General features: G+C 41.3%; 1 protein-coding gene across 5 annotated transcripts in view; it reads left to right on the forward strand.

Moving 5' to 3' along the window:
* The window catches only part of LOC106590430 (polypeptide N-acetylgalactosaminyltransferase 11), a 100,201-nt gene that overhangs the window by 68,774 nt on the left and 5,486 nt on the right, over window positions 1-25,941 (forward strand). For all 5 annotated transcript variants that reach the window (XM_082970752.1, XM_014181465.3, XM_014181464.3 and 2 more), the window contains 6 exons: window positions 144-393; window positions 1,919-2,036; window positions 4,916-5,068; window positions 9,864-10,082; window positions 12,049-12,153; window positions 25,647-25,784. In XM_082970752.1, the coding sequence (XP_082826878.1) occupies window positions 144-393; window positions 1,919-2,036; window positions 4,916-5,068; window positions 9,864-10,082; window positions 12,049-12,153; window positions 25,647-25,784 (983 nt within the window). The remainder of the gene's footprint in view (window positions 1-143; window positions 394-1,918; window positions 2,037-4,915; window positions 5,069-9,863; window positions 10,083-12,048; window positions 12,154-25,646; window positions 25,785-25,941) is intronic.

Raw genomic sequence — 25,941 nt, forward strand, 5'->3', positions numbered from 1 at the left:
TGTGTCTGTGTGAACAGTGTGTGCCTCTAACCCCAGGATCCACTGAAGATGTCTTGCCTCTCAGATACATCCACACTGGCCATGCCACCCCTCTCCCCGTTCTTCTCCATCCTCTCTCCTGATTTGGTGTTTCCTTTCTGAAGGGGAGGTGCTGGTGTTCCTCGACAGCCACTGCGAGGTAAACGAGGCGTGGCTACGGCCCCTGCTGGCGCCCATCCAGCGGGACCGCAAGACGGTGGTGTGTCCCATCATCGACATAATTAGCGCCGACACGCTGGCCTACAGCCCCTCCCCCATCGTCCGGGGGGGCTTCAACTGGGGCCTGCACTTCAAGTGGGACCCTGTGCCCGCCTCAGAGCTCACCGGCCCCGACGGAGCACTGGGCGCCATCAGGTAACCCCCTGGCGGGAAACCAACCAGACCTTGTCAGGAATAATTGATTTGCTGAAGGTGTGGAAAAGGCTGAACCCAAGGATAAGGCCAATTACTTCTATATTTAATGGTTTAATAGACAAACAATAAGGAGACACACGTTCCTCTGAGAGGTTCCAATCTGCCCCGTTCCAAAGACGAGACAGTCATTACATGATCATCCGTATCTCTGTTCTCTCTCCTGCTGCCTCGGAGTGCCTGGGCCCTGGTCAAAACATAGGCAACTTGCAAGGCCAGAGTGAAATTTCAAATGATGCTCACCTGACCCAGATTGTAATTTATAATGGACCTTTTGGATTGCTTAAACAACATTAATTGTGTGCTGGTGAGGAGGCAGGGTTGTGTTCAAAACAACTACAAGTCTGATTGCTCTAGTTCCTCAAAAGCACAGCTAGGAGAGCTAAAAAAACACCTTATAGTTAAACTCATGAGTCATTAAAGTGCATTGAAATGACGTAGGAACTGTGCACACTTTGGAGAGGTGTTGCCCCTTGGAGACACCAGTTAGTCCTCTCACTCAACCCCTTGTCATTTCTTTGTCTTATGTTGCACCTACCCCACATTTTCCAAGAATATTCTTGTTACTGAATGTATCCAGAATACATTCAACAAATGTGGCAAAGTACAGTAAATGTAAAATGCAGGTGAACTGTTTACTCAACTTTGGTCTAATCATTTCCCCATAATTTCAAAATGTCCCTTTAAATTGCTACCATTGTTATGCATATGTTTTCATATTTCTGCTCTAAGACACATTTCACATGTATCCATATAGGCCAATTCCATTGAGTATGAAGGGTTAATGCTCAAATCGATTGGGAATAGCTCAGATTCCCCCCCCCCCCCACCATTTGTTTTTATTTCAGCGTGCATGAACCTGATATCAATAAAGGCCATGTGGTATAGCGTTGTGTTCCCATCCCGTATGGAGTCATGTGAAAGCTAATTAGTGGCCAGAGTTGGACGCCTGGTTCGATCCACGTTTTGAAGAGCCTGAGTGCTTTCAATCCATTACTATGTTGTAGGCCGGTTTTAGCCTTAAGGGCTTCTCGGACACCCCTTAGTGTAAAAAAAATACAATCTCTTTCAATTTCTCTCCGTTTCGCTCAAACGCTTGCGTTCTGGACTTTCCATAAGAACATAAGCCTTTGGTCACACAGAGATGCATGAAAACATATTAAATCAGATACGCATTCATCATGGTCCGTCATCGTCCAATTCTTTTCTGAAGATTTGGATACGCAGGCCGGCGTTGTGTTGTTTGTTTGGACGGACAATCATCTCTGGCGATCTGTCAAACGGATGGCTCCATTGGAAAAAACATTCTCAATCATTAATTATCTCTGGTCACAGCCTAACTAGCCTGACTAGAAGACAGAGGCATTGTTTTCTCACATATTAGTGGTTGCTCTGCTAGTACTACCTTAAAGGATACTGAAGTAACGAGAGTGCCGACTCACACACTCTCTTACTCCCCCTCCCCCAGGTCCCCCACCATGGCCGGTGGTCTGTTTGCCATGGACAGGAAGTACTTTAACGAGCTGGGCCAATACGACAGCGGCATGGACATCTGGGGCGGCGAGAACCTCGAGATCTCCTTCCGGGTAAATAAAAGGGTGACACATACTCACTGTCTTTCACACGACACAGCCTGTCTTTGTAGTGTGTACACTCTGTCATATAACATACAACATGTCTGCCTCATGTTATTCTTAGGCAGGGTACAGATGCTCCCAAAGTGACACCCACCCTTCAAATTGAACATATTTTTCCCGTTTTAGGAGGCGTGCCAAATCAACTAGGTGAGGAGCACACATGCACCTGGTCAAATGAGCTGTGACATGTAAACCACTCGTCATAAGCTCAAGACACTTGGTTTATTTACCCACGTTTTGGCTCATTTAGTCGAAGGCTTTGCCTTGGCAAAGTCAAGCTTTTCTTCCCCGAAGAAAAATACAGAATTAAATCAAATGTTTTAACTGACAGCCAAAGGCAAGTTTATTTCTCTATATTACGTTTTGGTTCATTTGAGTTGGATCGCCGCAGGCTGGCAACTATATATTGGCTTGGCTACACGAATCTCTCCAACAAAAATTCCTTTCTCGCCTCAGAGTTTAGTTACTTTTACCACATCAGAGTTGTACATTTCTCTTCCAGTCCTGTTTGAATATTCTTGGCAAGACTGCCTTCTCATGTGTTGCTATGTTACCCTATTTGAAAAGAGAGTACAGTATATTACTTCACTAAGGAAACGTTATGTACAGCGCATTCGGAAAGTATTCGAACCTCTTGACTTTTTCCACATTTTGTTACGTTACAGCCTTAATCTAAAATGGATTAAACATTTGTATTTTATTTTATCTACACTCAATACCCTATAATGACAAAGCAAAAACAGGTTTTTAGACATTTTTGCAAATGTATTAAAAATACAAAATGTAAATATCACATTTACAAAAGTATGCAGACCCTTTACTCAGTACTTTGTTGAATCGTCTTTGGCAGTGATTACAGCCTTGAGTCTTCTTGGGTGTGATGCTACAAGCTTTGCACACCTGTATTTGGGGAGTTTCTCCCATTCTTCTCTGCAGATCCTCTCAAGCTCTATCAGGTAGGATGGGGGTCGTCGCTGCACAGCTATTTTCAGGTCTCTCCAGAGATGTTCGATCGAGTTCAAGTCTGGGCTCTGGCTGGGCCACTCAAGGACATTCAGAGACTTGTCCTGAAGCCACTCCTGTGTTGTCTTGGCTGTGTGCTTAGAGTCATTGTCCTGTTGGAAGGTGAACCTTCACCTCAGTCTGAGGTCCTGAGCGCTCTGGAGCAGGTTTTCATCAAGGATCTCTCTGTACTTTGCTCCGTTCATCTTTGCCTCAATCCTGACTAGTCTCCCGGTCCCTGCAGCTGAACATCCCCACAGCATGATGCTGGTACCACCATGCTTCACCGTAGGGATGGTGCCAGGTTTCCTCCAGATGGGACACTTGGCATTCAGGCTAAAGAGTTCAATCTTGGTTTCATCAGACCAGAGAATCTTGTTTTTCATGGTCTGAGAGTCTTTAGGTGCTTTTTGGCAAACTCCAAGCGGGCTGTCATGTGCCTTTTACTGAGGAGTGGCTTCCGTCTGGCCACTCTACTAGAAAAGCCTGATTGGTGGAGTGTGGTTGTCCTTCTGGAAGGTTCTCACATATCCACAGAGGAGCTCTGTCAGAGTGACCATCGGGCTCTTGGTCAACTCCCTGACCAAGGCCCTTCTCCCCCGATTGCACAGTTTTGCCGAGCGGCCAGCTCTAGGAAGAGTCTTGGTGCTTCCAAACTTCTTGCACTTAAGAATGATGGAGGCCACTGTGTTCTTGGGGCCCTTCAATGCTGAATAAATGTTTTGGTACCCTTCCCCAGATCTATGCTTCGACACAATCCTGCCTCTGAGCTCTACGGACAATTTCCTTCGACCTTATGGCTTGGTTTTTGCTTTGACATGCACTGTCAACTGTGGGACCTTATATAGACATGTGTGTGCCTTTCCAAATCTTGTCCAATCAATAGAATTTATCACAGGTGGACTCCAATGAAGTTGTAGAAACATCTCAAAGATGATCATTCGAAACAGGATGCACCTGAGCTCAATTTCGAGTTTCATAGCAAAGGGTCTGAATACCTACGTAAATAAGGTATGTTTTTTTTTATTTCTAATTTGCAAAAAGAAAATCTAGACCTGTTCTCACTTTGTCATTATGGGATAAATGCTGGAGTATAGAGCCAAATTAGACGTTTTAGCTTAACTGTCCAAATAGATTGAGGGAAGGTTTGCTGAGGGAAGAAAATATGTAATCAGTTTTAGAATAAGGCTGTAACGTAACAAAATGTGGAAAAAGGGAAGGGGTCTGAATACTTTCCGAAAGCTCTGTATGTGAAACATTGTCAGATTACATGAACCATATGGCTCTCTACTATGGGAAATGGAGCTGATGTTTGGTCAGACTTTATACACTCCCCTACATATTTATTTGGACAGTTAAGCTAAAACGTTAAATATTGGCTCTATACTCCAGCATTTTTTATTTGAGATTTAAAAAAAAATTGAGGCGATAGTATAGAATGCCACTTTATTTAAGGGTATTTTCATACATATCTGTTCTATCATTTAGAAATGAAAGTACTTTATGTATCTAGCCCCTCCCCTCCCCCCTCCCATTTGAAGGTGTCGTAAGTATTTGGACAAAACAAACTGCAAATGTGTTCAACAAGTTTGTAGAGTCATCTTCATAGTGGTGTACTTGGCCATAGAGACGGCTTCTGCATGGTTTAAGTTAAAGGGGTTTGAGTTTTTCTATATAGAAGCTCAAAGTCATGAATGTGTGTGGTCTACAGTAGGAAGTTATTCACAACATGCATATAATATAGCTTAGATGAAGTGCGCTGGCGCTCTAACCAAGAATTCAAATATTTTCTGAACTGCTGAACGTGTGTTCATACACTTTCTCAGATCTGGATGTGTGGGGGCCAGCTCCTGATCGTTCCCTGTTCGCGGGTTGGTCATATATTTCGTAAACGGCGGCCCTACGGGTCACCCGGAGGTCAGGACACCATGGCCCACAACTCCCTGCGCCTGGCCCACGTATGGATGGATGAATACAAGGTACATGTACGGAGTAGTAGTACAGGCTGGGTGGTATAGTGTATTTTACTCTATACCGGTATTTGATGCATGGACCAGTTTTGGGTTTTTACTTTAACTTTTTTATAACGGCATTTCAATGTTTGGTTTGTTTAATGTGCTATGCCACTACGCCGAGTCGTCTTTCTCCTTCCACACACACCAATCCCAGAGTGCTCTACCACGAGTCACAACCATTTCACTTGCCATTCACTCACAGTGAGTGTCTGCATGGTCAATGCTGCAGATACAACAAGATGCTTTCTACTTTGCTTCTTAATATAAATCCACAAGCGTTCTATAAAAATCGAATCCATGTTTATTGGTCAAGTACACAGTTTTGCAGATGTTATTGCTGGTGCAGTGAAATGCTTATGTTTCTAGCTCCAACAGTGCAGCAATACACTAGCAATACACACAATCCAAAAAACAAACAAGAAATTAAGAAATATCAGAATGAGCAATGTCAGAGTCCGGAATATAAATAAATATGTAAATGGTGTGTGTTTTATAGACAGTATATGAATAGAAAAGGTGTGTACTGCAGTAGTTATATAGGATGAGCCATGACTAGAATACAGTATATACACATATAAAGTGGTAAAACAGTATGTGACCAATGTTCTATGACTATGTACATAGGGCAGCAGTCTCTAAGGTGCAGGGTGGAGTACCGGGTGGTAGCCGGCTAGTGACAATGTCTAAGGTTCACGGCAGGTTACTGGGCGGAGGCCAGTTAGTGATGACTGTTTTAAGAGTCTGATGGCCTGAAAATGGAAGCTACACTATTAGTTTAGTTTATGTATCTTACTATCTGCAAACAGCTAGTTTGTATTTTTTTTAGCAAGTTGTGGTTAAAATAAATCGTGTTAGCCTCTAATGCTAATCGCTGGGTAGCTAGCTAGCTAAATGTACTTAGTCAGAGCAAACGTAGCTAGCTAATACAAATCAAATGTTATTTGTCACATGCGCCGAATACATCAGGTGTAGACCTTACAGTGAAATGCTTACTTAAAAGCCCTTAACCAACAATGCCGTTCAAGAAATATAATTAATAAAATAAACAAGAATAATAATACAAATAAAATCAACCAATTAGAAAAAAAGAGTAAAATAAAATCAATCAAAAGGTAACACTAGAAATGTACATAACAATAACGTGGCTATATACAGGGGGTACCGGTACCGAGTCAATGGGCAGGGGTACAGGTTAATCGAGGTAATTTGACTATGCATAGATCATGAACAGCGAGTAGCAGCAGTGTAAAAACGGGGGGTTTGTCAATGTAAATAGTCCAGGTGGCCATCTTGATTAGTTGTTCAGCAGTCTTATGGCTTTGGTGTAGCTGTTAAGGAGCCTTTTGGTCCTAGACTTGGCGCTCCGGTACCGCTTGCCGTGCGGTAGCAGAGAGAACAGTCTATGACTTGGGTGACTGGAGTCTTTGACCATTTTTTGGGCCTTCCTCTGACACCTCCTAGTATATAGGTCCTGGATGTCAGGAAGCTTGGCCCCAGTGATGTACTGGGCCATACGCACTACCCTCTGTAGCGCCTTACGGTCAGATGCCAAGCACTTGCCATACCAGGCGGTAATGCAACTGGTCAGGAGGCTCTCGATGGTGCAGCTGTAGAACTTTTTGAGGATCTGGGGACCCATGCCAAATCTTTAAGGTCTCCTGAGGGCGGAAAAGGTGTTGTCGTGCCTTCTTCACGACTGTCTTGGTGTGTTTGGGCCATGATAGTTTGTTGGTGATGTGGACACCAAGGAACTTGAAACACTCGACCCGCTCCACTACAGCCCCGTCGATGTTAATGGGCCCTGTTCGACCCTCCTTTTCCTGTAGTCCATGATCAGCTCTTTTGTCTTGCTGTGTGTGTGAGAGAGAGAGAGACATTAAAAACTTCTTCTCAACTAGCCTACCTGGTTAACTTCTCAGGGCTATGTGGGACGCTACCGTCCCACTCACGGTTCACACTATTCAACAGCCAGTGAAATATCAGGGCGGCAAATTCAAAACAACAAAATGTCATAATTCAAATTCCTCAAACATACAACTATTTTACACCATTTTAAATATACACCTCTCCTTAATCCAACCACATTTCCGATTTCAAAAAGGCTTTACAGCGAAAGCATAAAGTTAGATTATGTTAGGACAGTGCCAACACAATAAAAACCACACAGCCATTTTCCAAGCAGGAGAGGGGTCACAAAGACCAGAAATACAGCTAAAATTAAGCACTAACCTTTGACGATCTTCATCAGATGACACTCCTTGGACTCAATGTTACACAATACATGTATGTTTTGTTAGATGAAGTTTATATTTATATCCAAAAACCCCATTTTACATTGGCGTGTGATGTTCAGAAAATATTTTGCCTCCAAAACTGCCAGTGAATCAGCACAACAATTTACAAAAATACTCATCATAAACGTTGATAAAATATTAAACTGTTATTCAAAGAATTATAGATAAACATCTCGTTAATGCAACCGCTGTGACAGATTTCAAAAAAGCTTCACGGGGAAAGCACACTTTGCAATAATCTGAGTACGGCGCTCAGAAAAATACATCAGGCACTACAGATACCCGCCATTTTGGAGTCATCTAAAATCATAAATAGCATTATAAATATTCACTTACCTTTGATGATCTTCATCAGAAGGCACTTCCAGGAATCCCAGGTCCCCAATAAATGTTGTTTTGTTCGATAAAGTCCATAATTTATGTCCAAATACCTCGTTGTTGTTTGCGCGTTTAAAAAAAAAAAAAATTTATTTATTTTTTTAGTCATTTTAGCAGACGCTCTTATCCAGAGCGACTTACAGTAGTGAATGCATACATTTCATACATTTTTTTATTTTTTATTTTTTATTTTATTTTTTCTGTGCTGGCCCCCCGTGGGGTAAGCTACTCCAAATGTAGGAAGCGCGCTGAAAATTTCACGACGAAAAGTCAAAAAGTTCTATTTACGTTCGTAGAAACATGTCAAACGTTGTATAGCATCAATCTTTAGGGCCTTTTTAACATAAAACTTCAATAATATTCCAACCGGACGATTCGAGTGTCTTGAAAAACGTTATGGAACACAGCTTCCTCATCATGTGAATGCCCGCCAATGAACTCATGTCATTTTCTTTAGTCACCAACTTCCCGGCCTTCTTGTTCGCTCTCTTTTCACTGCAAAAGCCTGAAACAAGGTTCTAAAGACAGTTGACATCTAGTGGAAGCCTTAGGAAGTGCAAAATGAACCCTAAGTCACTGTGTGTTAGATAGGCAATGACTTGAAAAGACAACAAGCATCAGATTTCCCACTTCCTGGTTGGATTTTTCTCAGGTTTTTGTCTGCCATATGAGTTCTGTTATACTCACAGACATCATTCAAACAGTTTTAGAAACTTCAGAGTGTTTTCTATCCAAATCTACTAATAATATGCAAATATTTGACTCTGGGCCAGAGTATTAGGCAGTTTACTCTGGGCACGCTTTTCATCCGAAATCGAAAATACTGCCCCCTATACCCTAAAAAGTTAAATAAAATAAAAACACTTAATGTGTTGCCATGCCTGCTCATAAACAATATTTACAAATTTGTATTATTGAAAAACCTAAAATACCGTCAAATGTGAAACATATTGTGATATGATATTTTGGCCATATCGCCCAGCCCTAGTACACACGATTGAAATTCAGTCCTAAGTCACCCATTCCATGCTGGTGGCCTGTAATAGGTAATAGCCAAGACTGAAAACCACTGATCTGAAGAAATCACTTTTCACATCTTATTTTTCCCAGAGGCTTCTATTGTAGCCCCCAAGCCATCTATGGTCATAAGCAAAGGAAACTTCCAATGGGTTCACCATTTCTTCTAATTACTCTCAGCTCCATGTCTTTATCAGCACAGTGATGTTTGTTTCTTTCCAAGCTACAAAGGAGAGCTATAATTGCTTTCCACGGTCTGAAAATTGCCGATCTAATTGGAAAGTAAGCTAATTGCGTTGTGATCTCCCTTTCACACACCTCATCGTCTCACAACGATTGAGTCTGAATTTGCTTTCTCATTTCCCCTCAGTGTGTGGACGGTTATTGTTACCCTGACTAAGCAGTGTGCACAGAGGCCTTGAATATTATTAGTTAATACGTAATCATTATTAATTAGACATCTTCGTGCCTTAGGGGCACATAAGGCATCCGCGAGAGTGCCGCTGTTTCCGGGAAGATTATGGACGCTGCCATGTAGTCTCTCTTCTGTGCTCTTTCCCCAACTTCCATTTGTTCCTTTCCACTTTGAAATGATATACAGTACATTTGAACTAAGAGTGTGATTCATAAATTGCCATCCCTCACTCTGAATTCTTAGTACAGCAGAGTACTGTTGAAATCTTCCAGAGGGTTAAGATCAGGTTAGGGTTCTGGCTTCTCCATCACCACACTAATCAGAGACTGGGACAGGCTTTTTTTCCACGGAAACAGCTGGCCCAAATCAGGATGTATCAAACAGATTCTCAATCGAGGGAACATCTTGGTTTTATTATTGCCTAGCCCAATTAGAATTTGACCTCTGAAAGACTTATTGAGTCTTGCACTACTATTAACTAGTGGTTTGTACGTTTTAGGTTTATTCAGCTTTTCTGATAATGTTTGTTTACAAACTAACTTTATTAAACCATGTGCTTTTACAGACAACAGAGATGCAGCTATATTAATTGTGGAATGGCAATTAACGTTGCAATAGCAATCAACCTCACCTATTTCTTGTCTCCTCCAATCAGGAGCAGTACTTCAACCTGCGGCCGGAGCTCCGGGAACGCGCCTACGGTGACATCAGCGAGCGGCAGGCGGTGCGCCAACGGCTGCAGTGCCACTCTTTCAAGTGGTACCTGGACACCATCTACCCCGAGATGCAGGTGGCCTCCACACACAACAAGCCTCAGCAGCCTGTGTTCGTCAACAAAGGTCTCCGCCGGCCCAAGGTGCTGGAAAGAGGCCGGGTAAGATAGGCCAGCTGGTTAAAAGCCCCGGCCCCTCGACGCTCTAAACCACTGTAGACTCGCTCTCTCCATTAACCCACTAAAGTAAAGTTGAACTTGTGCTTTATAGCCATTGGTCGCATCAACCATAGGAGTTGGCTATACAGCACAAACTGATCTGAGACCAGGCTAGAGCTATGCTACTGTCCACCATAGAAATAGTCATTTCACTTATGTTGTACGCTACATCATGTCTCAGAATAACCCTGTTCAAACTTCAGCACTTCACTTGCAATTTAGTGTAACAAAAGGAGGCCAATTGGTCTTCTTTTAGCGATACATCACTCTCCACCCCCTCCCCGGATTTTGTCTTAAGTAGCTGGGGACTGACAATTTCTGCCATAACTTTTACATGGTTTGTTTTTCACCAATAGAGCCATGTGTTGTTGACGGTCAACCCTTGCCACACAGGCCAAAAAATTACATTCTATTTTTTTTCATTTCAGGTGTATGTTCTCAATCTCTTCGATGTAATTCTGTATATCTTTCACACGCAAATAGCCCTCTATGATAGATCTATAGTTGTACATTAAATAAAGTTGCTTGTTAACTGTGAGTGATGCACCTTCAATGTGTATAAACAGCAGCTGCTTCCTGATGGACAAGAGGTCATCAGAAGTTGTAAACGGTAACAATATCCCACGTTCCTGCACGTGGTTGTTTGGGGTTCATATGGTAAGGTCAGAAAGCATTTAAGATTGTTCAGGTATTTCTGCGTTGCATTCTTCAAAAACTGAGGGAAAGCAAAAATAATAAATACAACATTACTACATACTGCACCTTTTAAGTTTTTGTTATTGAATGAAATGGAATAAATGCCATATCCAGTCAGCAGGGGGCAATGTGGTGTTGCACAAGTCATTAAGGAGTCCCCAGGTTACAGACACACACCACTTAGAAGCTCAGAACTCAGGAATAGATAAGTTCACCTGCTTCAAAAAGACTAATAGAAAACGAGAGTTATGTATTGCAAGTCAAACAACCAACAGCTCTGCTACATCAGTTTCCCAGAGAGAACATTCATATTCTAGTTAGTCTGGAAGGAAAGATCGTGAATTCTAAAAAGGCTTGGTTTCTGAAGATATAAAGTTATGGAAATGGGCAAACTTAGCAATGAGTGCAAGGCGTTGAGATAATCCCCACATTTTTTCAAGCGACTTAAAGCCAATTGCTCCTGTAAGTGCCTTCCTCAAGGGCCCATCAACAGATTTTTCTTCTAGTTGGTTCTGGGATATGAACCAGCAACCTTCCGATTATTAGTTCAATGCTCTTAACCACGAGGTTACCTGCCATCCTAGTGGGTAGGTGTTGGTATATTGTTATTTCAGTGCCATATTCTGGACATAACTTCACTTGGTATTTATCAGTCTTTTTATTTGAGTTTATAGGCATGTTCCTTGTCATATTCTTTGCAGTAGCACTGCGCAGATAATCAGATCTTACATTTCCTGAAGCTGTATGTAACGTTTCCGGAATCACATGAATAAAACTCAGTTGCGGAGTCAGGCTGCAATAGAAAAGATTATCCAGAGCGACTTAGTCCTAGTGGGTGGGTGTTGTTTTGGGGCGGCAGATAGCCTAGTGGTTAGAGCGTTGGGCCAGTAACCGAAAGGTTGCTAGATCAAATCCCCGAGCTGACAAGGTAAAAATCTGTCGTTCTGCCCCTGCCCCTAACCCATTGTTCCTAGGCCGTCATTGTAAATAAGAATTTGTTCTTAACGGACTTGCCTAGTTGAATAAAGGTTAAAAAAAATTAATAAATACAGTAGTGAGTGCATTTTCATACTGGTCCCCCGTGGGAATCGAACCCATAACCTTGGTGTTGCATGCGCTAGGCTCTACCAACTGAGCCACATGGGACATGAGTTGGAATACAACTAGATGCCCTCTCTGACCTCTGACCTCTCCCTTCTCCTTTTCTCTTCAGCTGCGGAACCTGCAGGCTGACAAGTGTCTGGTGGCTCAGGGGAGGCCAAGCCAGAAGGGGGGTGCCGTGGTGCTGAGGGCCTGTGACACACACAACCTAGAACAGGTAAACTAATGGCGTGTTCAAAACAACTGGGAACTCTGAAAAATTGTTTCGAATGGTCGTCCAACTCGGGAACTCGAGTCTCTTTCTAGAGCTCTGACATGAATTCACCTCATATTTTTCAGAGTCTCCATCATATGGTCTATGTGACACTGGGACTCATGACAACACAAGTCATTAGTAATGATGTCGGCCTATGACATTCTACAGTGATGATAGAACCATAACACAGGCCTGTTCGGGTTCGGGCTAGAACGTGAAATTAATTCCATTTCATCCTCGTATCCCTAATCTTTCTACTGTATGCTTTCATTTCCTTATTTCAACTGTTTCTGGCCACAATTACTTTTGTAAGAGTGTACCTTGGCCACATGGTGAAAGTGCAGTATCTCAAGCTGGATGTACATGAACTGTACCACTACCTCCTCTCACTCCAGGATCTCATGGTCAGAGATTAGTTTTGTGCACACTTACTGGAAGAGTCATCCATCTTTTCTGCATTCAACTGAAAATGACTGTTCCATTAGGTTCTCCACTTTCCTGTGTGTGTAAAAATGGTGCAGAGTGAGTCACTCCCTGTGTGTGTGTGTCGGGTAGAAGTTCAGCAGAGGCTGAAGCTACTGCAGTTCTGCACTGTGACACGCATTCTCCCCCTCTTGCTCTCTTTCTCTCCCTCATACGGACCACTCTCTCGCTTTCTGTATTCTCTTTCCATTTGAACCCCTCCCCCTCTGCGGCACTGAGTCTTCGGGTACACGATGAGGTCAACAACTTCCGCTGTGAACGGTTGTTTGTGAAATTGTCTGCTGACAAGTGAGGAGTGAAATGTTGACATCCAAAAAATGAAGTATTACAGTGAGGGGAAAAAAGTATTTGATCCCCTGCTGATTTTGTACGTTTGCTCACTGACAAAGAAATGATCAGTCTATAATTTTAATGGTAGGGTTATTTGAACAGTGAGAGACAGAATAACACCAAAAATATCCAGAAAAACGCATGTAAAAAATGGTATGAATTGATTTGCATTTTAATGAGGGAAATAAGTATTTGACCCCCTCTCAATCAGAAAGATTTCTGGCGCCAAGGTGTCTTTTATACAGGTAACGAGCTGAGATTAGGAGCACTCCTAATCTTGCCAAATGTCAGCCTCGAAATCTTAATGACTTGGAGAAGATCTGCAAAGAGGAGTGGGACAAAATCCCTCCTGAGATGTGTGCAAACCTGGTGGCCAACTACAAGAAACGTCTGACCTCTGATTGCCAACAAGGGTTTTGCCACCAAGTACTAAGTCATGTTTTGCAGAGGGGTCAAATACTTATTTCCCTCATTAAAATGCCAATTTGGCAACTCGAACCTTCAGCTCCCTCCACAGATTTTCTGTGGGATTAAGGAGTGCTCCTAATCTCAGCTCGTTACCTGTATAAAAGACACCTTGGCGCCAGAAATCTTTCTGATTGAGAGGGGGTCAAATACTTATTTCCCTCATTAAAATGCAAATCAATTTATACCATTTTTTACATGCTTCTTTCTGGATTTTTTTGTTGTTATTCTGTCTCTCACTGTTCAAATAAACCTACCATTAAAATTATAGATTGCATTTCCTTGTCAGTGGGCAAACGTACAAAATCAGCAGGGGATCAAATACTTTTTTCCCCTCACTGTATATATTGGGAAGTAGTTTTGTTTTTCATAAATATTGGCAGTATTTAAAGTTGAAATTCGGCCATTTTTCTATTCTGATTTAGTCAAGATCTACATTTCTATTAAATTCCCATAAGGTTATGGTGTTTCTGTAATAGATTCATTTACATTCCTCACTCGGGTCTGTACCACATCTTGACTTATTCCACATTTTGTTGTATTACAGCCCTAATTCAAAATGAATTAAATATTTATTTTTCTCTCCCATCTAAAGCAAATCAAATATTATTTGTCACATACACATGTTTAGCAGATGATTTTGCGGGTGCAGCGAAATGCTTGTGTTTCCAGCTCCAACAGTGCAGTAATATCTAACAATACACACAACCTAAAAGTTAAATAATGGAATATTAGGATGAGTAATGTCGGAGTGGCATAGACTAAAATACAGTATATACATATGAGATGAGTAAAGCAAAAATATCTAAACATTATTAAAGTGACTAGTGGTCCATTTATCAAAGTGGCAAGTGATTGCAAGTCTATGGGGCAGCAGCCTCTTTAAGGTACAGGGTTACATAACCGTGTGGAAGACGCCTGGTGATGGCTATTTAACAGTCTAATGGCCTTGAGATATAGAAAAAAATAAACAGCTTCTCGGCCCCAGCTACACACAATAAGTGAAAATAATTTTATACATTTTTGCAAATTAAATACAGAAAGATTTCATTTACCTAAGTATTCACACCCCCTGAGACAATACTAAACTCAGCAAAAAAAGAAACGTCCCTTTTTCAGGACCCTGTCTTTCAAAAAAGAATTCGTAAAAAATCCAAATAACTTCACAGATCTTCATTGTAAAGGGTATAAACAACCATAAACAATTCATGAACATGGAACGGTTGTTAAGACACTAACAGGAAGGCAATTAAGGTCACAGTTCTGAAAACCTAGGACACTAAAGAGGCCTTTCTACTGACTCTGAAAAACACCAAAAGAAAGATGCCCAGGGTCCCTGCTCATCTGCGTGAATGTGCCGTAGGCATGCTGAAAGGAGGCATAAGGACTGCAGATGTGGCCAGGGCAATAAATTGCAATGTTCATACTGTGAGACACCTAAGACAGCGCTACAGGGAGACAGAACAGACAGCTGATTGTCCTCGCAGTGGCAGACCACATGTAACAACACCTGCACAGCTCTGGAGAGAGAGAGAGACGTCATCAGAGCGCACAACAGGACACTTTACTGTCTACGCTCAGTTTGTTGTTTACGTTAACTTTTTCATTAAATCGATTTTAATCCGAACTAAAGTTTTGTTACAAAGGATTCCACAACGGAGTTAGCCTTTACGGCTGGGACTGCAAGTTTGTGTTCCTTTTTTTTGTTGTTGCCTGGATTCCGCGAGTGCTAGCTGTCTGTACTACAGACACCTGTCGTTGTCGTGGGAAAGACTCTTTGTTATCTTTTCGTAAAACAACTGGTTGCAGTATAGAGCCAATCTGGATACCAAGGAGATCCTGAGGCAAATCGATGAGTACCAACAGCTTCACGCTATGGAGGAACAACATACTCCTTCGTGGAAAGATCCGACCACCTCACAAAATAACTTTAACCCGACAAAAAAAAAAGAAACAGATTTATCTACAGACACGGACGATTTACTTACCATTGAGGTAGAGGCTAGTGCTCTGGCTGGAATCCATGCAACAATGGAAAAGTTGTGTGAGGAGGTAGCAGGGCTGAGGGGGAGTTTGGAGTTCAGCCAGAGTGAAATTCTCACGCTCCAAAGAGAAAACATAACACTCGCAGCCAAGATAAAAATACACGATTCCAACATGGATTGTCTACTCAGGGAAAACAGGGTGATGGAGACGCTACTAGACATACAAAGTCGTAGCATGCGTGAAAATATATTTTTTTCTGGTATTCCTGAGGGCGCATCCAATAATCCAGAGGCCGCGATCAGAGAATTCATGAAATCCGCATTGAAACTTCCTATAGAGACTGTAACAAGGTGGCTTTCCACCTAGTGACACAGATTTGGAGCTCGGAGCGACAAGACCAAGGGTCCCCGACCGATCATCGCAAAATTTGAACACTACCAACAAAAGGAGCTGATCAAAAGCAGAGGAAAGGAGCTTAAAGGGACCAAATTCGGTCTCAATGAACAATTTCCAAAGGAGATAAACGAACTTCGTAAGAGACTATATCCGGTACAAAGACAAAGGATGGATGGTAGGCCTGCCTTTATCATTGTAGACAAACTCTTTATAGATGGTCAGCTATTTCCGAGACAGCTCCATAACGCCATGGCTGTACTAAATTCTACAGGGACTTCAGGTTACGAAAAAAAAGGTATGGGAACTGTTAAAAATATCTGAACATTATGAAGTGGATATGAACACACACGTACTCAACTACATGCTTGCTTACACATACGGACTTATACATACATACCTGATCTCGCTCTCTCTCTCCTCTTTTTTTTCTCTTTCTTGTCGAACTGTTTTATAATTAAATGTGTTTATTGTTTGTCTATTTTTTTTAATGTATTTGTCTACAAGTTTATATATGTTTACAACAAGCAAGGGGAAGATATCAAAATAGGGGCATTGGAGAATAATAACATATTGTACGGAATACATTTGTACTGTAGTGAAGCCATCTCTAGAGTAATGCAAGGTCTTTTTCACGATCATGTGAAACGTCAATTGCTATGGAAATGCTGGGATGTGTTTTTCAATGATGTTAAAGGTAATTATGATGCAACTATGATGGTGATACGATATGGATTACAATTATGAATATTAAGGCTATACGCACTACATGTTACACACAGACACTCAAACATGCAAATTGGCAGAGTTATTATTTATACATTATAGTATACATCACACATTATAGTCTTACTCTTATACAGACATCATACACACTCATTATATCATATCCAATATCATACACATCAACCTACTCAAATTTGTTACAAACCTAATTTGTCTCAATTTTCTAACATCTGTGGTATTGGCTCACAGGCAAGGGAATAAAAAAATATTGCTAGAACCTATTTCTTGAATTCTAAATATCAGACATTTGAAAGCTCTAGTTTTGACCTTTTATAATACCTCTGATGGCAGTATCTTTACAATAACTAATTATGGTCAATTTAGACTGAGAATAGTATCTCGTTATGGTAAGGGGTGAAATAAGTATAGCTAGTTATAATTGTAACGGTTTGGCAGATTATAAAAAAAGATCAGTCTTTACATCTCTAAAAGAAAAGGAATATAACATATACTCTTTACAGGAAACTCACTCTACATCCTTAGAGGAAGTTGCATGGAAAAAGGAATGGGGGTGTGAAATAATTTTCTTTCATTGACAAAGGAACTCAAAGGGTGTGATGATATTAATTAACAAAAATTTCAATCTGAATGTGCAAATAATCAGGAATGATTCGCAAGGAAGGTGGATTCTTTTGAATATGAAAGTGGACAAAAAAGAGATTTGGCTCATTAATCTATATGGTCCAAATAAGGATGATCCACACTTCTTCGAAAACATACCAATTTATTGAACTTACAGGCAACACATGATCTAATCATTATGGTAGGAGACAATAACACAGTGTTAAGTACCTCAATGGACCGTAAAGGAAATCACTCTACAAACTATCATCACCATGCCCTTAAGGAAATCACAAATATTATGGACACATTAGAAATAGTGGATATTTGGACACTGAAAAACCCCGACCTAGTGAGATATACATGGAGGAGACTTAATCAAGCTAGTCGTCTTGACTACTTTCTTGTCTCTTTCTCTCTTGCATCAAAGGTTAACATTTTTTTTATAGGAGACAGAATGCGATCGCATCATCATCTAATTGGCATTCACATAACTCTTATAGATTTTCCACGTGGATGGGGATATTGGAAATTTAATCAACGTTTACTGGAGGACAACTTATTTTTAACTAAGACAAAATAATTTATAACTGAATTTTTCCTGTATAATATAGGTTAAGCAAATCCCCTTATTGTTTGGGATACCTTTAAATATACCTTAAGGGGTCATTCAATTCAATATTCATCAATATTAAAAAAGCAGTATCTGGCTAAACTAACAAGACTAAGAAGGGAAATCCATGAACTAATAGTACAGGTAGATAGCAATAAAAACGATACTCATCCTCTTCCACTGAATGAAGATTACGGTAAGGAATTCTTTCCAAATAATATAACAAATGGAAAATTAACAAATGTACAGAAAGATCAGTGTGAAGGCCAAATTACAGAGGAAGAACTTTTTGAGGCTATCACATCCTTTCAGTCTGGAAAAACCTCAGGGCTTGATGGGCATACCGGTAGAGGTATATCAAGTATTTTTTGATATACTAAAAGCTCCAGTGTTAGTTTGTTTTAACTACTCCTATAGAAATGGTAGTCTGTCAGGTACTCAGCAGGAAGGTCTGATTTCTCTATTATTAAAACAAGACCCAGATGGCAAATATAAAGATCCGGTCTATCTAAAAAAAACTGGAGGCCCCTTATACTTCAATGTTGTGAAGCAAAAATACTATCAAAATGAATAGCACTCAGAATTAAAAGGGTTTTACCAGGTATTGTTCATTCTGATCAGACTGTTTTTTTTTACATGGACGATACATTGGAGATAATATACGACAACTACGAGAAATAATAGAACATCATGAAATATATAAGCCAGGAATGGTATTTTGAAAAGGCATTTGATAAAGTAAGACTGGATTTTATTTATAAATGCCTGGATGTTTTTCAATTTTGGTAATTCTCTTATAAAATGGGTAAAAATAATGTATAGCAACCCCAGGTGTAAAATAGTAAATAACGGCTACTTCTCAGAGTTTTGAATTGTCAAGAGTAGTTAAACAAGGGTGTCCGCTGTCACCATATCTATTCGTTATGGCCATCGAAATGCTAGCTATTAAAATCAGATCCAATAACAACATTAGAGGATTAGAAATCCAAGGCTTAAAAACAAGGTGTCCATGTATGCCGATGACTCAAGTTTTATGTTAAGTCCGCAAGCTAGATCCCTGCAATGTCTCATTAAAGATCTAGATAACTTTTCTGTACTCTCTGGACTAAAACCTAATTATGATAAGTGTACAATATTACGTATTGGATCCTTAAATACAACTTTTACATTACCTTGCAGCTTACCTATAAAATGGGCTGATGGTGAAGTAGACATACTCGGTATTCATATCACAAAATATATAAATAAGCTCTCCACAATGAATTTCAATAGAAAACTTGTAAAAATAGACAAGATCCTGCAACCATGGAGAGGTAAATACCTGTCTATTTAAGGAAAAATTGCCCTGATTAAAAAAAAAAAATGTGGGTTGAGATTATTAAATATAAAAGCACTAAACCTCTCTCTAAAAGCTTCACTCATTCAAAAGTTTTATTTGAACCCTAAATGGTTCTCAAGTAGATTAATAAAAGTTCATCCATTGTTTAAAAATTAACTTTTTGCCTTTGTGCAGATTGCCATGTCTCATTTTTGAATTGAAAATGATACTTTTTTAAAAGTATCTGTCTTTTTCAAACAAGCATTGCAGAGCTGGCTACAATTTCATCCCCCTGAAAAGATAGAACAAATATTATGGCTTAACTCAAATGTGTTGGTTGATTAAATACCTGTATTTATGGGAAAGATGTGTGAAAAGGGTATTTTGTTCTTAACTCTACCATTACAATATAATTTATGTCCTTCATGGAGTTATCAGAATTGTACGGGAAGGTCTGCTCAATCCAAGAGTACAACCAATTGATTACAGCATTGCCCCAAAAATGGAGGCGGGTGGCAGCGGGAGGAGGTAGGGAACTGGTCTGTCTGCCCAATATAAAGGATCAAAACTGGCGGAAAAATAGAAATAGCATAAATAGGAAAGTATACCAGTTTCATTTGAGGACCAGGATGTTGACAACTGTGCCATACAGATTGCAAAATAGTTGGGAAGAGATTTTTGATGTACCGATTCCATGGTACAGGGTGTATGAGTTGATATATAAAACGCAAGATTCAAGACTTCGTGCTTTTCAGCTAAAATTATTATATAGAGGATACAGAATCAATAGACCATTTATTTTGGTATTGCCCTCAGGTAGCCTGTTTCTGGTCTCAGGTTCAGGAATGGCTGAAAATGCATAGCATTGATCTAAAATTGACCCCAGAAATAGTACTCTTAGGAGATCTGGAGAGACCGGGTCAGTCAATTACTAATATACTAATACTCTTGGTAAAAGTATTTATCGTCAACACACAATCTGTAGATTATATTTGATTAGATAGAAATTGTACGTTAAACATCATAGCATAGTTGAAAGATATGTGTTGCGTAGAAACACGAAGTGGGTAGCCAGCAGAGATAGATGGGATAAGCTAAGGGTTGATATGTGGAATTGGAGACAAGTGGGAGTGGAGTTGCTGTGTGTGAGAGAGAATGATGGTCAAAAGATAAAGGGGAAAACAAGTCAAAATAAAACATAATAAAAGTACATTTGAATGACACTAAGTGGCAGTGTTTTTACAACTAATGCCGGTTTGCCTGAGGCTGATGCCGTGCAGGTGTTTGTACATTTACATTTACATTTAAGTCATTTAGCAGACGCTCTTATCCAGAGCGACTTACAAATTGGTGCATTCACCTTATAATATCCAGTGGAACAACCACTTTACAATAGTGCATCTAAATCTTTTAAGGGGGGGTTAGAAGGATTACTTTATCCTATCCCAGGTATTCCTTAAAGAGGTGGGGTTTCAGGTGTCTCCGGAAGGTGGTGATTGACTCCGCTGTCCTGGCGTCGTGAGGGAGCTTGTTCCACCATTGGGGTGCCAGAGCAGCGAACAGTTTTGACTGGGCATACACACACTCTCATTCAAATAAACACATACAGGAACACACACATTCATGTAATAGTGCCAGACATGCACAGAAACATAGAACGTAGGCATTGCTGTTATGATTTCAGTTGTCCTTGATGTGCTTTGTATTCTTTTTTTGCATTGTTGTTTGCTGTTTTCTTCTGTCTTATCCTTTTTACTCTTTAGTTCATTCTCTTGGTTGTTGGTGCATTGGGGGTGGGGAATGGAATTAATTGTATTTTGTATTATTTTTCTTCGGGTGGGGGGGGGGGCTGTAGGAGGGGTCTCGAATGGTTGAGGGACAGCTATTGGGGAACTATGGGGGGGATCTTGGAGGGTTCGGGTTTCACAAGGCTGTGATCATGAAAAAGGAAACTGACATTTTATATCACTATCATGCACACACACCCTCACACATAAGGATGGCTTTGTTGCGGAAAAACTGATACATGTTTGATAGTGTCTTGATGCTGTATTGTTTGTCCTTCATGTTCTAATACTTTAATGTTACCCCTTCCTTGCGTTTTTTGAAATAAATAATTTAAAAAAGGAAGAAAAAAAGAAGAAAAAACAAAACAAAAAACAACACCTGCACAGGATCGGTACATCCGAACATCACACCTGCGGGACTGGTACAGGATGGCAACAACAACTGCCTGAGTTACACCAGGAATGCACAATCTCTCCATCAGTGCTCAGACTGTCCACAATAGGCTGAGAGAGAGTCTGGACTGAGTGCTTGTAGGCCTGTTGTAAGGTAGGTCCTCACCAGACATCACCGGCAACAACGTCGTCTATGGGCACAAACCCACCGTCGCTGGACCAGACAGGACTGGCAAAAAGTGCTCTCCACTGACGAGTCGTGGTTTTGTCTTACCAGGGGTGATTGTCGGATTCGCATTTATCGTCGAAGGAATGAACGTTACACCGAGGCCTGTACTCTGGAGTGAGATCAACTTGGAGGTGGAGGGTCCGTCATAGCATCATCGGACTGAGCGTTACAGGGAAGACTCAAATCAAATCAAATGTATTTATATAGCCCTTCTTACATCAGCTGATATCTCAAAGTGCTGTACAGAAACCCAGCCTAAAACCCCAAACAGCAAGCAATGCAGGTGTAGAAGCACGGTGGCTAGGAAAAACTCCCTAGAAAGGCCAAAACCTAGGAAGAAACCTAGAGAGGAACCAGGCTATGAGGGGTGGCCAGTCCTCTTCTGGCTGTGCCGGGTGGAGATTATAACAGCACATGGCCTAGATGTTCAAATGTTCATAAATGACCAGCATGGTCAAATAATAATAATCATAGTAGTTGTCGAGGGTGAAACAAGTCAGTAACACAAGAGTAAGTGTCAGTTGGCTTTTTCATAGCCGATCTTTGAGAGTATCTCTACCGCTCCTGCTGTCTCTAGAGAGTTGAAAACAGCAGGTCTGGGACAGGTAGCACATCCGGTGAATAGGTCAGGGTTCCAGCAGGTCTGGGACAGCAGGTCTGGGACAGGTAGCATGTCTGGTGAACAGGTAGGGTTCCATAGCTGCAGGCAGAACAGTTGGAACTGGAGCAGCAGCACGGACAGGTGAACTGGGGACAGCAAGGAGTCATCAAGCCAGGTAGTCCTGAGGCATGGTCCTAGGGCTCAGGTCCTCCGAGAGAGAGAGAGAAAGAAAGAAAGAAAGAAAGAAAGAAAGAAAGAAAGAAAGAAAGAAAGAAAGAGAGAAAGAGAATTAGAGAGCATATTTAAATTCACACAGGACACCGGAAAAGACAAGAGAAATACTCCAGATGTGACAGACTGACCCTAGCCCCCCGACACATAAACTACTGCAGCATAAATACTGGAGGCTGAGACAGGAGGGGTCAGGAGACACTGTGGCCCCATCCGATGAAACCCCCGGACAGGGCCAAACAGGTAGGATATAACCCCACCCACTTTGCCAAAGCACAGCCTCCACACCACTGGAGGGATATCTCCAATCACCAACATACCATCCCGGGACAAGGCCGAGTATAGCCCACAAAGATCTCAGCCCGGGGGGGCGCCAACCCAGACAGGAAGACATCCTCCTCCCTCATGTGGTACCTCTCCAGCATGACAATGCCACCAGCCATACTGCTCGTTCTGTGCATGATTTCCTGCAAGACAGGAATGTCAGTGTTCTGCCATGGCCAGCGAAGAGCCCGGATCTCAATCCCATTGAGCACGTCTGGTACCTGTTGGATTGGAGGGTGAGGGCTAGGGCCATTCCCCCCCAGAAATGTCCAGGAACTTGCAGGTGCCTTGGTGGAGGAGTGGGGTAACATCCCACGGCAAGAACTTGCAAATCTGGTGCAGTCCATGAGGAGGAGATGCACTGCAGTACTTAATGCAACTGGTGGCCACGACAGATACTGACTGTTACTTTTGACCTCCCCCTTTGTTCAGGGACACATTATTCCATTTCTGTTAGTCACATGTCTGTGGAACTTGTTCAGTTTGTGTCTCAGTTGTTGAATTATGTTCATACAAATATTTACACATGTTAAGTTTGCTGAAAATAAACACAGTTGACAGTGAGAGGACATAAACTCAGCAATTTTTTTATGTAGAAGCACTTTTGGCAGCGATAACATCGGAGTCAATCTAGGTAAACCTGGATTGTACAATATTTGCACATTCTATTTTAAATTCTTCAAGCTCTGTCAAGTTGATCATCGATAGACAGCCATTTGCAGGTTTTCCCATAGATTTTCATACAGATTTCAGTCAAAACTGTAATTCAGCCACTCAGGAACAGCTCTTCTTGGTAGTCGGAAGTTTACATACGCCAAATACATTTAAACTCTGACATTTAATCCTAGTGAAAATTCCCTGTCTTAGGTCAGTTAGGATCAACACTTCATTTTAAGAATGTGAAATGTCAGAATAATAGTAGAGTGATTTATTTCAGCTTTTATTTCTTTATCACATTCCCAGTGGGTCAGAAGTTTACATGCACTCAATTAGTATTTGGTAGCATTGCCTTTAAATTATTTAACTTGGGTCAAACGTTTCGGGTAGCCTTCCACAATAAGTTGGGTGAATTTTGGCCCATTCCGCCTAACAGAGCTGGTGTAACTGAGTCAGGTTTGTAGGCCTCCTTGCTCGCACATGCTTTTTCAGTTCTGCCCACAAATCTTCTATAGGATTGAGGTCAGGGCTTTGTGATGGCCACTCCAATACCTTGACTTTGTTGTCCTTAAGCCATTTTGCCACAACTTGGAAGTATGCTTGGGGTCATTGTCCATTTGGAAGACCCATTTGCGACCAAGCTTTAACTTCCTGACTGATGTCTTGAGATGTTGCTTCAATATATTCACAATTTTCCTCCCTCATGATGCCATCTATTTTGTGAAGTGCACCAGTCCCTCCTGCAGTAAAGCACCCTCACAACGTGATGCTGCCACCCCCATGCTTCACAGTTGGGATGGTGTTCTTCGGCTTGCAAGCATCCCCCTCTTTTCTCCAAACATAACGGTGGTCATTATGCCCAAACAGTTCTATTTTTGTTTCATCAGACCAGAGGACATTTCTCCAAAAAGTGCAATCTTTGTCTCCATGTGCAGTTGCAAACCGTAGTCTGGCTTTTTTATGGCGGTTTTGGAGCAGTGCCGCCTTTCTTGCTGAGCAGCCTTTCAGGTTATGTCGATATAGGACTCGTTTTACTGTGGATATAGATACTTTTGTATCTGTTTCCTCCAGCATCCTTTGCTGTTGTTCTGGGATTGATTTGCACTTTTCGCACCAAAGTACGTTCATCTCTAGGAGACAGAACGTGTCTCCTTCCTGAGAGGTATGACGGCTGCGTGGTCCCATGGTGTTTATACTTGCGTACTATTGTTTATACAGATAAACGTGGTACCTTCAGGCGTTTGGAAATTGCTCCCAAGGATGAACCAGACCCGTGGAGGTCTACCATTTTTTTTCTGAGGTCTTGGCTGATTTCTTTTGATTTTCCCATGATGTCAAGCAAAGAGGCAGTGCTTTGAAGGTAGGCCTTGAAATACATCCACAGGTACACCTCCAAATGACTCAAATGATATCAATTAGCCTATCAGAATCTTCTAAAGCCATGACATAATTTTATGGAATTTTCCAAGCTGTTTAAAGGCACAGTCAACTTAGTGTATGTAAACATCTGACCCACTGGAATTGTGAAATAATCTGTCTGTAAACAATTGTTGGAAAAATTACTTGTGTCATGCACAAAGTAGATGTCCTAACCGACTTGCCAAAACTATAGTTTGTTAACAAGAAATTTGTGTTGTGGTTGAAAAACAAGTTTTAATGACTCCAACCTAAGTGTATGTAAACTTCCGACTTCAACTGTGGATTTGGCCTTGTGTTTAAGGTTATTGTCCTGCTGTGAAAGGTGAATTAATCTCCCAGTGTCTGGTGGAAAGCAGACTGAACCAGGTTTTCCTCTAGGATTTTGCCTATGCTTGAAAAAATGGAGTAGATTATTATTATTTTTTTAAATGTATAGACACCGTTCTTTGCGAGGCATTGGAAAACCTCCCTGGTCTTTGTGGTTGAATCTGTGTTTCAAATTCACTGAGGGACCTTACAGATAATTGTATGGGTGGGTTACAGAAATGAGGTAGTCATTAAAAAATTATGTTCAACACTATTGTTGCACACAGAGTGAGTCCATGCAACTTGTTAATCAAATGTTTACTCCTGAACTTATTTAGGCTTGCCGTAACAAAGGGGTTGAATACTTTTGGTTAACATTTTGAAAAATATAATTCCACTTTGACATTATGGGGTATTGTGTGTGTCACTGGCCTACACAATTTACATTTGGGCTGTAACGCAACATGTGGAAAGTCAAGGTGGGTGAATACTTTCTTTAGTCGCTGTACAGTATAGAATCCATCGGCCTTTCTTTCTCACTCACCCACTTTCGCTGTCCCTCCCTTCCTTAGGAGTGGGTCTATGATGAGGAGCACGAGTTGATCCTGACTGGCCTGCTGTGTCTGGACATGTCCGAAATCCGCTCGTCTGACCCGCCCCGTCTCATGAAGTGTCACGGCTCAGGAGGCTCCCAGCAGTGGACCCTGGGGGTGAGTTAACTAGACCCCCTGCCCTCACTCAACCACACTGTCCCCATATCTGTATAGGCAGATAAGACTATAGTAATGACTGCGACCACCACCAGACCAGTACTGATATAACTAATACTACAGTATTACTGTGGTTTTTATACTGGCTGGTACCATG

This window comes from Salmo salar, chromosome 29 (genome assembly GCF_965601325.2).
Source record: "Salmo salar chromosome 29, fSalSal1, whole genome shotgun sequence".
In the NCBI taxonomy this organism is placed as follows: Eukaryota; Metazoa; Chordata; class Actinopteri; order Salmoniformes; family Salmonidae; genus Salmo; species Salmo salar.